This window comes from Ascaphus truei, chromosome 3 (genome assembly GCF_040206685.1).
Source record: "Ascaphus truei isolate aAscTru1 chromosome 3, aAscTru1.hap1, whole genome shotgun sequence".
Lineage (NCBI taxonomy): Eukaryota > Metazoa > Chordata > Amphibia > Anura > Ascaphidae > Ascaphus > Ascaphus truei.
In genome coordinates, this window is record NC_134485.1 from 315,358,901 (window position 1) to 315,375,033 (window position 16,133).

The following is a 16,133-nucleotide window of genomic DNA, read 5'->3' on the forward strand; positions in this document are numbered from 1 at the left end:
CTCCGTGTTGAGATGGTGCGCTGGTGTTTACACTGAAGAGGCTCCTTACGTAGTCTTCAGTGCGTCGGACCGGATCTTCTGAGGCTATCCGTCTGTACGGTTGCTCCCTGCCGTCCTGTTGCGCGGCCGCTTCTAGGACTTCAGCTTGGGCTATGGCGGCAGCGGCTTCCTTCTCTTGGTTTAGGGCCTCTAGGTTGACGTCCACCTCTGCCCTTTTTAGTTTCATGACTGCCTCTTTCTGAGCGTATGCGGCCCTGGCACGTGCGGCCTCTGCGGTGGCTCGTGCCTTGGTGGCGTTTGCGCTTGCGCTAGACACGTGAGATAGCGCTGATCTTGCTGACCTTGATGAGTGTCTGGATGCGCTGGAGCGCTGTGATGCAGTTTCCAGCAAAAGGTCCTTTCTCTGGTCTTCGGCCTCAGTGATAGTGGTCTGCACGAAGCCGTCACGCTCCAGGTCAGTTGCCTCCTGCTGGTCACGTTCGCTGAGGCTTTCCTCCGTGTTAATTCTTTTTAGGTAGGCGAGATATGTTTGTGACAGCATTTGGTAACGTTTGTGACTTGACCTCAATTGGGCTATAGCTTGCCTAATTTGTTTCTCCTGATCACTAGTACTTGCAACGTTACATATTTCACGACCAGTGTCCTCCCAGGCCTTCTCTAACTTTTCGCGGTGTGCTTCAATGTCAGTCTCATATTTTTCGCGGGCCTTTTGTGTCAGTGTGACTGTCCATTTGGGCCTTGCGCCTGCCTGCGCCTGTTGCAGTTGCACAGCGGTCTCTGTGTCTGAGTGATCGCTTTCCTGTGTGATGTCTGGTGAGGCTCTGAGTTCTGCCATGCTGTAGGTGTGTGTAGGCCTTTTGCCAGTGCGTGTGGCATGCGGTCTTTTACCTTGTCAGCGATGGGCGTCTGTCTCAGATGATGCCGATCGGTGTCCTGCAGCGTGCAGCGTAGGGGTAGCTGTACTCACAGGTGTCCGGTGGCTCTGACCCGTGTCCTGGCGGGTGTCCGGTGGCGTGGCCCTTGATGGCGCTGGCCGTGGGAATGTGCGCAGGGGTAGGTGAGATGGTGGCTCCTCACTATGGGGCTGTGCAGAGGGTGAACTCAGACACAGAAAAGGCAGTTAGGTTTTGTGTGAGAAGCACTGTTTGTTGCAAAGCTGCTGTGCAGTGTAGGCTGCTGCTTGTCTGTTAAGGCTGCAGGCTGTGTGCAGTTTGAGCTACTTGGTGCTTCCTTTGTCTGCAGAGACTGCCCTATTTTATCATGGAGTCTGGAGTAGCAGCTCCTGTAAGTGTCTGTAAGGCACACGATATCTTTTCACTATTCTGGAAGCCAGAGGGTCACGTGGTGATGACTTAGCTCAGATAGTGTCAACTCGGCCCTCTTTTCCAAGCACGACAAGGTCTGTTTCTTTTCTTACTTTATTTTGGAGAAAGCAGGGAAAAACAGTCTCTTGTGTAGAGGTGTAGGTCTAAATATCTCTGTGTGTGCTTAGTAGTAAAGGGAGGTGAAAAGATAATCCTGCAGCACCATTACAGGGGTTACAGCAAGGTACTCACTCGTCCAGTGGTGTGGTGGAAAGGAAATGGCAATGTATGCTGGGTAGTAAGATAGTCTGGGGACAGACCATCTGTGGGCAGAGCAGAGGGGGAGAAAGCAGACTAGCCCATTTGAGAGAAAGCCTGGGGCTGCTATGGCAACTCACAGGAGTGTCTGGGGGAGCTACAACATGTAGCAATAATGTTGCATCTCTAATACAGCAAGCTGCTGGGAGAGGGGAAATGGCACTGTATTTATCACACAAGCACTGTGTTTGTGTGCAGAACCAAACACATACAGCTGGCACTAATAAGCTGGCAAGCAGGGCTGCGAGGAAAGGGGGGGAGGGGTGAGACAGAAGTGCAGACAGGGGTATTCCTGTTCCATGACATACAGGTATTAATATTTATGGGTTTAGAAATGATCCCTGCTGAAAATAAGAGGGGTGATAGGGAACAACGCCTATTACCGATAGAGTGCTGGTGGATATATATAACCTTCAGTATCTGCTTTAGGACCTTTGGTTTTAAAGGAGCAATCCAAGCGGCATTTTTTTTGTTACCATAGGTTTGAAGCTGGGTGTCTACGGAGCTGATCTCCATTAATTTCAGCTCCGAGGACCCCCTGCTTTCCGAAAAACTTACCTCCGTAGGGGGTGGCGGTATTTCAGCAAAGTTTAAAGCTGCCGCATCACGTAGGCCAATAGGAAGATGCACCGTATGATGTCACAGCTTCCTATCGGCCCACAGGACGAGGGAGCTTGAAAATCCGCCATGACATGAAACCAGCAAGCGAGCTGGAGTGGCTACCGGAACCCCCTATGGAGGTAAATATCTTGGGAAGCAGGGGTCCCCGGAGATGGAATTAATGAGGTTCAGCTCCGGAGAGACCCTGCTTCAATGCAATGGGAAAAAATGTAAATGGAAAAAAACATCCACTTGAATGATATGAATCATTTAAGTGTATTTTTTGTGACGATAAACATTTTGTCTGAATCGATAAATATTTCTTGATTATCACCATTATATAGATATATACAAATATATGCTTTTGTCCTGATTACATTATTCCCCCTAAGGGAGATTGCCATGTTATGGGTGTTTTGATGCTAACCTGTTGGCTCCCAGGAGGCTGAGTCTCCGCGATGGTAGGCTTGGGGTGCACTGTGCAGGGGTCTTTTCCTCCAGTTGGTGCTGTGCCTCCATTCTGCAGGGCTTTCCTCCTAGCAAGAACCACTCTGGAGTCCAGCAGCAATGCAACTTGTCTTTTATTCAGGGGACTCACAGCACAGATAATCCTTATAGCAATACGCCCTTATCCTCATAAGGCCTCGTTCAGGTTGCCAGAGGCAGGAGTTGGAGGGCGGGCGTTCGCGAGGGCGGGCGGCAGTCTGCTGGGCGATGTGTGTTCATCCTCCCCAGCAGACTTTTTCAGGAGTTGAGGAGGGGGCGGGGCTACAGACGGCAGGTTAGGGATCCAAGTTGCAGTCTTGAAATCATTCTCAAGAATGATTTCATTGGCTGCCGAGGTCCTAGTGACGCTGCTGCAGCTTCAAAAAACGACTTGGGTTGTTTATTGAAACTGTAGCCAGCGTCAACTCCGTACTTCGGAGACAGGGCAGCTGCTATCCTGACAACCAATATTCAATTTGAATACATTGTGTCCCACGGCAGCTTGCACGTAAGCACGCCCTCCCTCCGAAGCCAGCACCCTGAACGAGGCCTAAGGCAGCTTGACCCAGGGGTATCCTTCCCTCCCTGGTCAATACCTGACAAGTCCTCCTAAGGGGAAAGGCAGAGCAGCCAGAACTCTCTTCTTCTCTCACATCCTTATCTCTCCCAGGGGCACATCACCTCCCTGGGCTCTACAGCATATTTCCCTGACTTAGTCACCCAGAGTCTTGAGGCCTCTGGGGTTAGCCTCAGCTCCACCGCACCCCCTTGTGGGGCAAGACCCAATGCATCCTTCCACTCCCAGAAGAGGAAGTGGATAGGCCCCTTCAAATGAGCCTTCAGAGGGAGAGAGAACCAGGAAGAGAGTCAGGTCTTATACCTGAAGGATCTTACCCACAATCCCTAGTAGCTGGGCAGGAACTGGTGTAGCAACCTCCACCCCTTCCTGGCATGGTATCTCAACTGTCACTATCCTGCACCTGCTGATGGCAACAAAGTGTCTTTCTGGTTAGCCTTCTCACATGCAGGCCCATGTGCAAGAGACGTAACCCTAGCACTACCGGCACAACACTAGAACTGACAGTACTATGGCAGGGAAATTCAGTAGCCAGGGGGCTACATAGCTACATTCTCCCTCTGAAAAATCTAATTCTCCCGGATGGGACACATTATATAAACCATATGCATCACATTTATATAATGAAAAATGCAATAGGCATGGTACAAATATACACCAATAACTGTGATAGCATTCCCTTCCCCACGAAGAACCAGAAACATAGCAGCAATCAGGACAGGTTTTAGGGTGAACAATGGGCATTCCGCCTTACGCGTAACCTCTTCCTGCAGGCTTTAGCCTCTAGTCCACCTCAAGTGTTTCATTGTAGAGGGGAGCCTGGTACTCCACCCTCCCCCGCAAGAGTGGTCTCCTATTGGTGACTAGTTCCTAGCCCCCCATATCTCTTGCCTGGTAATCAAGGCCAGGAGGGTTTTCAATTCTGCCCCGTCTTGTACTTAGCTCCATAGCTGCTTTGGCACAGACCCTGGCTTAGGTAGCTCAACTCACTCTCCAGAGAAGAGAGTGAAAACACTACACCCACTCTCCTCTTCCCACCAGTGATCTATTTTGTTACCCTCCATAAGCACCAATCTGGTCCGGTCCATATGTGGCATATCTCCCTGGAACATAGTATCTAATGATATGTTGAAGTGGTGGGATCCTAAGTCCCCTCATACACCGCAGCATGTCATTAGATACCAAGTCTCCTCATACACTGCAGCATGTTATTAGATACTCAGCACTCACAATAATATTTCACATATCTAAAACATATTTCATAACAATAACACATGTCTGGGCACATTCCCTTTCCTCCCACCCCTTCATCAGTGCAATAAGGACTATATCCCCCACTTAACCCTGCATTTAAGGGCACCGGGGTAGGGTAGTAGGGGTATTGTCATTGGTTTGGGCCAGCACGGAAATGTCCTGCTTCTCCCCAGCGGTAGCCACCTTCATCACGGAAGCAATCAGTGTCCTGTCTCACAACCCTAATGTCTGAAGCATGAGAATGTCCCGATCTCATAGTCACCTTAATGCGGCCTTATCTGATTGCCGCGATCAGTGCGTCCACGTCCTCCTTAGACATGGAGGATCAGGCACTAGCTCTGCAGATACCACTTTCTCCACAGCCAGTACATGGGCCTTCTTGATTTCCCTGCACCACAGCAGGAATGAATTTGGATCAGCGCCAGATGAGATGACCTCAGCAGCAGGAATGGTGGAAATACCGTCCGGTACCTCTGCGATTAATGCACCTGCATCACTCTGCTACAGTAGGCTGTTGCACCCTCGTTGAGTTGCTGGGCTGTTGGACCCTAGTTGAGCTGCTGGGCTGTTGCACCCTCGTTGAGCTGCTGGGCTAGCGCCAGCTCCATGAAGGGGGAGAGGGACTCAGCACCCTCCACACTGGCCGGTGTGGAGATGGATAAGTTCATCATTGTTTTACAGGGCGGGGAAGCACCCACACTCAACATAGTGGTAATAGAATCAGTATCTCCTCCCGCTGGAGATACCAGGAGTCTCAGACACTTCTAGAAAAGGGTGCGGTTATGGCTTTCGCACCAAGCCACACTTGTTTTGCAAGATTAATTCTTGCACTTTGTAAATTCTGCACGTGATCCTCCCGGTTTTGGCGGGAACTACTTTCAGCCATCTGGATCCTCCCCAGGATCCCAGAATTCAATGTGTGCATGCTGGCAGTTCCATCCTGGGGTTCTGTCTTTTCAAGGCTCCTCCCTGGCAACTCCATATGTATTTGGCGAATACAGGACTATCAGGGCACATCCCAGTACAGCAATAGTCCCCATTTACTGGCACTCCAAAGGTAATAGTAACAGTCCAGATGCACCCCAAGTCAGAATCTCAGCAGCGCCTCCAAATGTAACACCTACCCCCTCCCACGTTAGATCTGGCCACTACATTGGTGTTTTCCTGGTGCTTCCTAGGGTGCAGCGCCTCCATCCCATGAATATCCTGGTATATGCAGGATGGTCCACACAGGAAATTCTCCTTTACAATGACCACACATTATTGCTGGTACAACGGCATCTTTATTGGGCAGACAGCATGGCACCTACACTTCTCCCTGGAGCAGACCCCAGGGGCTTGAGGCCCAAGAGTTCCTCCTCAGCTCCTTTACCCTCTTACAAGGAAAAGGAAATAACACCATCCCCCACCTTACACACACAATTTGGGTAGAGTGCCAGCTGTTATTCCAGGGGCAGGGGCTTGTAACCCTGCCCCATAACAGGGCAGGTCCAGGTACTGACAGGCATCACACCATATACATATGACCCAGTCAGTACCCTCCCCAGGTATGACACTCCAACTACCGGTTTAGACCTGCCCAATGATAAGGCAACATAGTACCCATTCAGGATGCAGCTACAGGCTAGGCTATTCCTATCAGGACTTATGGTGTGGAGGCCAGTGGAAGGCTATACTAGGCTACATGTATTTATCATTTGTTTTTAAATCTACCCAGCTTGACTATTAATACAATTTGTTTTTAATTATATTATAATGAATTGTTTTATGTCACGATAAGGGGTGGAACTTTATGTATGGGGGGCATATATAGCATCCAAAAAATCAACCGACATCCTCTGCCTTGAGAGAGCACCATGCAGTGCAAAACAGCCTTCAGCTACTGGGATCATGTATAATACTAACAATACTAACAGTTTCTTTGTGTATAGTGCTGACAGTGTTCGCAGCCCTGTACATAGAATGTTTGCAGGCACGGGTTCCTTCCCTGTAGAACTTACAAGCTTTTGATGACTGAGACACAAGGAGATAAAGTGAGTTGCCCGAGATCACAAGGTGCTGACACCAGGATTGGAACCAGGTTCCCCTGAATCACACTCAGTGTCATTGTTCTCAATCAGTGACATTACTCACAGAGGGCGGGCATCCCGTTGACCCAGAGACAACAGGATATGCCACCCCCTGCTGTCACTCAAGCGCAGCACCAAAGGATGAAGGGGGAAAACCCCATGATAACTACTGGCAAACCTGTGAACACCAGGGTTTACTGCCAGCCCATTGGGTAGATTTAGTAGTCAGGGGGTACCCCGCTACATATATAATTTGCCTAATGCGCACACAAGGGAAAGAGATGATTAAGGCTTCATAAGCTATGCTCACTATTATTTAATATAAGAAGCCCTCATGTTGGTGCACAAGGAAATAGCACAACCTGAAATTAATCTATAGTTTAAACTACAGCTAGAAAAACATTTTAATATTTTAGTTTGCATGCACAAAGGACATCACTTTGCCAAAATATATTATTTAGGTCGGTGAAAGCAATTATTGAATTATGAGACATTTCTAATTTTAGTAATACTGTATATATTGAGATAGCACACATTTTTGCTGTATCTGCAATGTATCCCTAGTTTTGTTAAGTTTTGTTGGATTACTTTTCAAACACACTATCTTTAGTATTGTCTTTCCATTGATATAAAAGAGCAAAGATATCCACCGTTTCAGATAAGGAAATACACACGCTATCAAATATTGCTTTAGCATACATGTCAGGAAATCCATCAACAGTATTAAAGTGATGGCCCATCAGAATGATGGCCCTCCAAACTGAAATCATTTTTCATGCAACCTTGACAGCAAACCAAAATTGGAACTGCAAATACAGAGATTTAAAACCTCAAAGGCAGATGTGAGCATTTTATTATATCTGTATCCCATACCAGCAGTCAACGAACAATCAAGGCTTACTCCTGATAGCTGTGGGTTAATGGACTTCCACTATATGCGCCAACGTTAATGATTCAGTGGTTATAGCCCAACAAAATCAACTAATCCAATATCTGATGCATTAAGACGTAAATGTTACTTATCACTCATAACACATACTCGTATATGATATAGAAAAGGCGTAAGGGAATAGGGGACATGCGCTAAATAGATAGACAATTATATTAGTATAAACTTGTGATAGTGATCTAGTGTGATATGATTCTGGCTCTAAAAAAGAAGGATCAATAATGTCATTAAAAAAAGTAACAAAGTGAAACATGTGCAAACTCCAAGGGGCTTATTCTGTAAGGTGTGATAAGTGCAGATGACGTGGTTTCGCAGAAAAGCCCTATTAAAGACAATGGGGTTTTCATGCGAGAGCATGTCATCTGTGCTTATCACACCTTACAGAATAAGGGCCCAAGTGTCCAAAGAAAAAAAAAGTCCAAATCAAAAACGCGAACAGCACACAGAGCTTTAGGGGCCTATGCAGTAAGCGTTCATAAACCACTTATCGCCCAAAATGCCTACTGCTATTCAGTAAGTGGCGATAAGTGGGCGAAAAAAGGCTGAATCACCCAAAAAATTTGCTCCAAAAATTAAACAAAATCGCTAAGGGAGCGGTGATAAGCGACTTTTCATCGCTTTTCACCGCTTTTCGGCATGTTCATAAATTCGTGCAATTCTAGTAGCAGCGATTAGGTTATCAATGCCTATTGCAGCTCTAGAATGGTGATTTTCTTGCCAAATCCTCACGCCTGTTGGCGTGAAGGTGTTGGAAACCTGCTGAGAAGCGGCGAGATGGCACATGGAAAAAAAAATGCTTTTTTTCCTGCATCGGATTGATGCTGGGAGTCTCCGGAGCTGATACCCATTAATATCACCAACGGAGACCCCTGGACACGCACTGAGACCCCAGTGTGGTCCCTGGACACCCTTGGGAACAACCTGAGGACCCCCAGACACCCGTTGGGACCACCAGGGACCCCTTGTGGGGCCCCCAGACACCCACGAAAACCACCTGGAGGCCCATGGACATCCGTGAGGACCAACCGGGGACCCCTGCCAGCCTATAGTATCAATCCTGTGTATAAAAAATAAAACATGGTTTTATGTGGGGCAACAGGCGGTGGGTTGTGTTTTGTGGTTATTACTTATTTTAATATACATTTTATTACTAGTGTATTGTAGCAGGGGGTCCCTGGACTGTAAATCAACGCGGTTCTGCTCCGGAGACCCCCTGCTCATCTACACTAGTGATAAAATGTAAATTAAAATTAAAAAATATATACATTTCGGGTGAGATTTGCACAGGGAGAGGCGGCTCTCTGAGCAGCTCTCTCAGCAGCAGAAAGAAATCACCGGGTAAGGCCTTTTTTAGGGAGGCGTTCATCACATCGCCGGCAACTCGCCCGTTTTGTGAATTTTGCTATTACAGGTAATCGAAAAAAATAAATAATATATATATATATATATATATATATGTATATATATATATACACACACACACTCCAGCCCCACCTCTATTCACACAAACACACTCTGCCGTGCCCATACACACTCTGCATCCCCCTCCTCTACACCCACAAACACACAGCAGTCCCCCCCTTTACACCCACAAACACAGAAACACACACTGCAGCCCCCACACACTGCAGACCCACACAAAACACTATGCACACAACCTCCACCCACAAAACACACACTGCAGCCCCCCTGTGCACCCACAAAACACACACTGCAGAGACACATAAAAACAAAACAGACTCTGCTACCTCTACATCCACAAAAACACACAGCAGCCCCCTCCCTACATCCACTGCAGCCCCCTGTAAACCCACACACTGGAGACACATACACCAACAAAACATTCTGCACCCCCCTCCACCCACAAAACACACAGACTGCAGCCCCCCTCTACACCCACTACACCCACAAAACACATACACAGCAGACACAAACAAAACAGACTCTGCTGCCCCCTCTACACCCACAAAACACACACCAACGGAAGACACACACACCAATAAAACACTCTGCTGGACCCCTTTACACCCACAAAACACACAACAGACACACACACCTTTCCCCTCACTGTCCTATGCGGAGCTCTCTGCAGGCAGGGTGGGGGAGGAGTCAGTGCCTTGCTGCTGCCTCCAGTTCAATCACCTCCCCCGTCTAAGGCCTCGTCCAGGGTGGAAACAGGCGCGCTGGCGCTCCAGCGCTGCGCCCTGCTCGGCCGGGCGGTTCCTGGCCGGCTAGGTGCGCGCGCGTGTCGACGCGACTGCAGCCCGAAAAATCCATTTCGGTTGTGTCGGCAAAACGTAGCAGCGTCAACGCTGTACTTTGCCGCCAAGGGTCGTTTCTACCCTGAAAACAGATATTCTCTTTCACAACTTTGTCCCGAACGGGTCGCGTAGTAACCACCCTGAACTCAGCCTAAGAGCTGATCTCACTCTTTGTGAATGAGAACGGAAAGCTGATTGGCTGAAAAACTTGGCAGGGTGCCAACAATTCCGGGCCATTACTGATTGGATAATGCCCGGAATTTTAACCAATCAGAGCGCAGGGATTTCAATAATGCCCGGAATTTAACAGCTTTAGCCTACAATTTTAAATATACAGAATCGCACTATTGGCGTTCTCCGGCGCTTTTTCTCTTTTATTTTTTGGTTTTGAATATGTATATACACACACATGTAGCAAGATATACTGCCTCAGCAGCCGTGGCTGAAAAAGCTGAAAGCCGCAACTACAGAGATAGTTTTGCTGTGGAGGATCCATGATTTCCGGCAATGTTCCGGCACAGGGGCAGTCATAGTCGCGGTCCCGCAGCTTGCCTCGGTGCCGAAAACAGTAAGTCTTGCTATATCTGTATGTATATATATATATATTGTATTACTGCAATTAAATATTATGCCTATTGGATGTTGTCCCAGCTATTTCTCCAGGCATTTAATATGCCAAACACACTATTTTAAGACAGTTAGTGGCAGTCAACTCTGTGGGTGGAATGTCTAGCCAAAATATGTCACAGTGTGAGCCCAACGAATATCTCAGTGTATGCAGGGTCCACTTGTTTTTTTAATACAGGGTTTGTTTAAAAGATACATAGCCACTACCAATGAACCTTGGTCAAATGGGTCTGAGGCTGGTTCCCCCTGGTTTACCTAAATATGAAACTAGCGTATGGTTGGCTAGCTTATTAGGTGTTCACCATCTCAAAACATTTGTCAGTACCAAACCCCTAGTTTATTAGCTTAATTTGGATCCAAACACAAACTCTGCTCAAGCACTGCAACCAATGAGTTTAGGTTAAAAAAAAGCAGATGTGGCTATCAGGATGTGTTCTAGCATTGCTCATCTTCTGTAAAATGCTTCTCTCTCATATGGTATTAATAACCTTAAAAGTTGATATCATATCCCCTTCTCTCTCCTTTCTTGTAAGGTGCAAATGTTGTGGTCTTTTCGTTACAGACCAGTCACCACTCTAGTTTTTAAACTCCCCTGTATACAAGGGAACATATTCCACTATGTGGTACATGCCACATATTCTTTTCTACACTAAGCTATTTTCTTAGTCAGCAGTGTAAACCTAATATATCTGTATATCATAACACCCCGCTCCTGTTAGCTTTTATTCTTCTTTAATGTATTTGTTTATGATAACCAACATCTCATTCCCTGATTAGTGTATACATGAATTCCCTCATTAGTAAAGTCAGCCTCACAATTTTCCCACCACTTTCCTGCTTCCACTTTAAAGTAGGACTACTAATTTCATCCAGTTCCCTGGAACTAAATCTGGTCATAAGGACAGACTGGGCAGATCTTGTGTTACAATAACCTTGGATAGATCTCTTCTTGCCTTGTCCACGCTCAGCTTTGAAATGTTTATCAGGACTTGGACTGGTTTCTACCACGGCTTCATCTACTGTATGTATGCCACTTCTGTACCCTGTATGTGCGGTCTCTCAGCTTAATCTACAGTAGGTGATATATTCTCAGTTGTTAGTACAGGTGGATGTCTGCAGAATGAAGCTTTAATGATTTTGTCTAAGAACTAGTGCTATGGTACTGTATATATTGTGAATTATAAACCACCATTGATGGCCAATCTATGAATATACAGTACATTCCAGCTATTGAATTATAGAATACTTGAAGAAGAACATGCGGTTTTGAAAACTCTGAACACTATCATTTCATCTTTGAACAACTCTGATGTTGGTCCTCTAAAAGGTATCACAACTTTAGTTAATTAGGGGAGGGGGAAAGGAGAGGACTGCTCTTGCAACAGTCTAGTAATATTGAAAAGGTACCTGGGACTAATAATTGATAATGAACAGAAACTTGCAAAGACAAGAACAGGACCCCCTTCTCTGAATTTCAGAGAAATGAGTGCTAGTTTAAGTGGGTCCTGTTCTTGTCTTGGCAAGTGTCTGTTCAGGTATCACAACTTACAACAAATCAGCTTTTCCAGGGGACCAATACGGCTACTAAAACTTTGAACTCCAGCCAATGAATATAAATAGAAAATGTTTGTCTTTAGTGAAGAAAGATGCATGTAAATAGTATATAAAGCGGTCCTCGCTTATCCGAAGTAATGTGTCCCGCAAACCGCCGTCGGATAACGGACCATCGGATTGCGGGTCCATGTTAATCCGTGGCGGTGACCGTCGGATAAGCGGGTCCGACGTCGGATAATGCGCCCAGCGGACTGCATTATGCGGTGTCGGATAAGGCATTCGACGGAAAGCGGGCCGTCGGATACCGAGGGCCACCTGTATTGCACACAAACATACAAACTGTACATACTATATATATTTCAGACCACAATAAGTCACTGTATGGCGGACAGTTCCTATACATAATTAGACTAATGGACACCATCAATATGGAATCTTATGACTCACTTTGTGTGTGACACCTAATAATACAGAAATAATGTAAGTGTAAAAGACTTCAATAGGAACTGCTCCACTGTAACGATAAGTAGAGAGGGATGTAAGACACATACAGATAGCCATCGTTTTGTATCTGGGCAACTTAGCTGCTTAATAAATGTAAATGGTAAAATGCATGCATTGTCAGTGTTAAGATAGAATTCAATTTCTTTATATCTTTAGAAGAGCATAATATTCTGTATTTTAACAATTGAGCTAATTTTGTATTTCACTTGCCTTTGCATATGTCTGGATTCAAATCCTTTCTTCTCAGTTGAAAAGAAATCAGAAAAACTCCAGCTGAAACAAGAAAACATTCGTTCAGTTATTAAAATGATTATCATAAATTAATAAGTCTTTTTAAGCACAAGCCATATTTTTTATGGGGTTAAGAAACTAAAATGCAGCACATAAAAAGTTTGAAGTGCAAAAAAAAAAAAAAACCTACATAATAAAATGTAACAATAAACATACTACAGTATGTGAAAGATACTAACAAATAAATCCCATAAGCTCCTTACATTAGTATTATATCACTATTCCAAATATAGGCACAGATCGCGATGCTTAACATGAAGGTAACCTAATTTTTCATCACATTAAGCCTTACCGCGTATCTTCGAAGGCTAATAATGTGTAACTTTAAGTCATGATTTCTCCCGGGGAAGACCACTGCATTAACTACAAGTGGAAGTGGGTGGTGGAGATGCAGGATGGAGGGTGGAGATGGGTTTTTAGCACCTTCATGAATAACCCCTTCAGATGACCATGTCTTATTAACAGTAGATTATTTCCTGACAAAGACCAGTCCTAAGAAATGCACCAGGGTGATATACTGGCGTTGATGAACTGAAGATTTTTTCCATTATTCTGGCGACAAAATATTGTGCGTTAGTCTGATCTGTAAATTAGTCTGGTTTCTAGTTTGGAAATGAAGACATATCAAAATATTCTTGGCTTCTGCTGCATGCTACAAGTGTCCAAATGACAAACTGCATTGTAAAGGATCAACAGTTTGCTAGAAACTACGACATTTTAAAGACGAAACAATGTACCCTGAAAACAACAGCTCAATACGATTTTAGCTAAATAACCGAAGAATACAGTTCTCATTAAAAAAAATTTTTACTTAACCTGGACATTCCAATCTTCCTCACGGAAGTGTCACAGTTAGCAAGCTGACTGTAGCACAGTACCAATAGGAGTATTAAAGCAGCAGTCCAAGCTCCCCTTTTATTGTCCCTTTAATATGTGCATCAATACGATCCCCACAATGATAAGTAATTAGCTAAGTTACTGATCGATCCGTTCTCCTGTGATCGCCCAGCGAAGATTCGGCTCGGGGGTTCACTAAATGGCTGTTTTACTAAATGGCTAATTTACTTTTTATTACTAGTGTACTTGAGCAGGGGGTCTCCGGAACAGAACCGCGTTGATTTGAGGTTCGGAAACCCCTTGCTTCCCGAGATACAGGCCCCGTTATGGGGTGCCGGTATCTCCTATGCATTAGATTCCCAAGGTCAGGCTTTTGTGGCGATAAGGTGGCGATAAGTGACTTATCGGAGCTTAGTGCATAGGCCCCTATGATTTCTCTAATAGAACTCTGTATCCTGCCTTTGGTCGGTGATCATAGGCCTAGCTTAGCTCTGTGGTTCTGCTTCCTATCGGAGACGAGCATTGTTATAGTTACCCCTTCACAATTTTACCCTGGGGATGCAGTGGCACAGGATCCTTCAGGGATTAGCCTCCTCTCATGTCCTCACAGAGGTTGGGCTTGATTTCAGACACAGACCAGCGCAAGAAGAGGCTAATCCCCAGATGATGATGCGGGTCATCTCAAATGCCATTGTGGGCCACGGGTTGGCCACCCCTGGTTTAAATAAAAGAAAATGTTGCTGTAATAGTGAAACCTATGGTTCCACCCCTCAGGGAGTGTACTAAAGGCTGCTTGACGTTGAGGAGGTCATGCAGTACAGACCCTGAATCAGGAGTCCAGTAATCAATCTCCTCCAGGTAAGAACTCCAAACATAAAAAGGACATGTAACAAGGACTTGTGAGACTCTTATATATTTCTGCTACGAATGATACGAATAAAACCTAAGTGCAACTACAACCTGCAACTTGAATCCTATAGGTCTACTTCACTCTGTAAGAAGTAAACAGACAAAGTAGATCTCACCACTCACCCTACTATCCTACCCATCTTTACAAGGGCAGGTTATTTTACCTCACTGCAGAAGGCAAAGAAGGAAAGGTCTTTAAAGGGTTAGTACATAGTGAGGTCTTTAAAAGTACAATGAAGTTAGACAAGAAAAATGTGTGCACTTTACATTTACTTTCCATTATCCTGGTCACATGAAAAAACACAATATTTTTCCTAAAATATGTTGATGTGAATATGGGCCTATTAAAAGATGGTTAAAGAACTGCTTATACATACATCCCTGATCACTAGATCTCTATTGTTTATGTAGCAGGGTGACCCTCTTACCTCCGTGGGAGACGTCGTGGCTATGTAAAAATAGAGGGACTAAAAGTCCCAGAAGCCCCTGGGTGGCCATTTGAGACAGAGCAGCCATTTTATGGGACAGGATGTTCTCAGTGTTCCGAGGGAGTTAAGGTTTCACAGTTGAGAGTGGCAGTTGATATGGAGAAAGGGAACAGGGAGGTAGTGTCTAGGGAGCCTGCCAAGCTCCTGGACTAGGCCCGAACCTGCCCCTAAGCCCCAGATATATCCCCCTCATTGCAGTTACGTGTGTAGGGCTGGCCTTAAGATAGGGAGCTCCTGTTAGAGAGAGAGCTGCAGGATCATTGGAGAAGGCAGGAGCGCAGGGAGGCTTAAACGGCGGCCTGCGTGAGAGACATCATCCGGGACTCTAAGGTGTGAGGGGATTGTGTTGGAGACCCAGCAACGTGGGACAAGGTTGCGGTGCTTGCTCCTATGGGAAGTATGGCCTGGCTGGACCTTAAGCCAGGAAGGTAAAGTGCACCAAAGCAAGGGGGAGGATAGTGTTGCCCTCACACACATTGGGAGGGATTACTCACAGGACACTGGGTCAAATGTGCCCAATAACCCCTAGTACCATTTGGGGCTAGCTACTGTACCCTTGGACTATTGTTGTTTCTGTTATAATACTGTACATTGTGTTGTACTGTTCATGTTATGCTTTCTGTGGGACTACAGAAAAGGATATATATATTTTATTGATTGTGCGTGTGTCAATTGAGTATACCCTAGGTATACGAGTCCTATGAGGAGTCAATCCTATCACCCTAGGATCCTCATAGGTGGAGGCGCTGCACCATATAGAGATATACAGAACACACAGTCACCCCAGGCTCCCTCTGAGCGGAAGCTCAGGCCTTCTGGACATCCAATAGGTAGCACCAGTACTGTAGTAGCCGTTGATTTCCTTAGGGTGGGGGTGGGGGAACGACGACACCTGTTACATTTACTTATATTTCTCAATCAGTTACTGCATATACTGTGATATTTCCAGACTTTCTGGCAATTCATTTGGTAATTTACAAAACGAAGAAATACATTTACAAAAATGACAAACATCTTCAATTATTAAAGAAACATACAACATTATCGAGAATGTGTTGCATTGCTCAGAGTTTTCAAAATATAAAAATATTTGTATAGGTTCCTA

General features: G+C 45.5%; 1 protein-coding gene across 6 annotated transcripts in view; it reads right to left on the reverse strand.

The window, feature by feature from the left end:
• ENOX1 (ecto-NOX disulfide-thiol exchanger 1) overlaps positions 1–16,133 on the reverse strand; it is a 628,404-nt gene that overhangs the window by 329,265 nt on the left and 283,006 nt on the right. For 4 of the 6 annotated variants that reach the window (XM_075591092.1, XM_075591093.1, XM_075591094.1 and 1 more), the window contains one exon: positions 12,714–12,776. Coding sequence is in view for 2 of the 6 variants with exons in the window: in XM_075591091.1 (XP_075447206.1) it covers positions 12,714–12,776; positions 14,969–15,056 (151 nt within the window). In the remaining 4 variants the exon portion in view is untranslated. Of the gene's footprint in view, positions 1–12,713; positions 12,777–14,968; positions 15,057–16,133 lie in introns of those variants that run through there. The other 2 variants (XM_075591091.1, XM_075591090.1) reach the window with 2 other exon arrangements.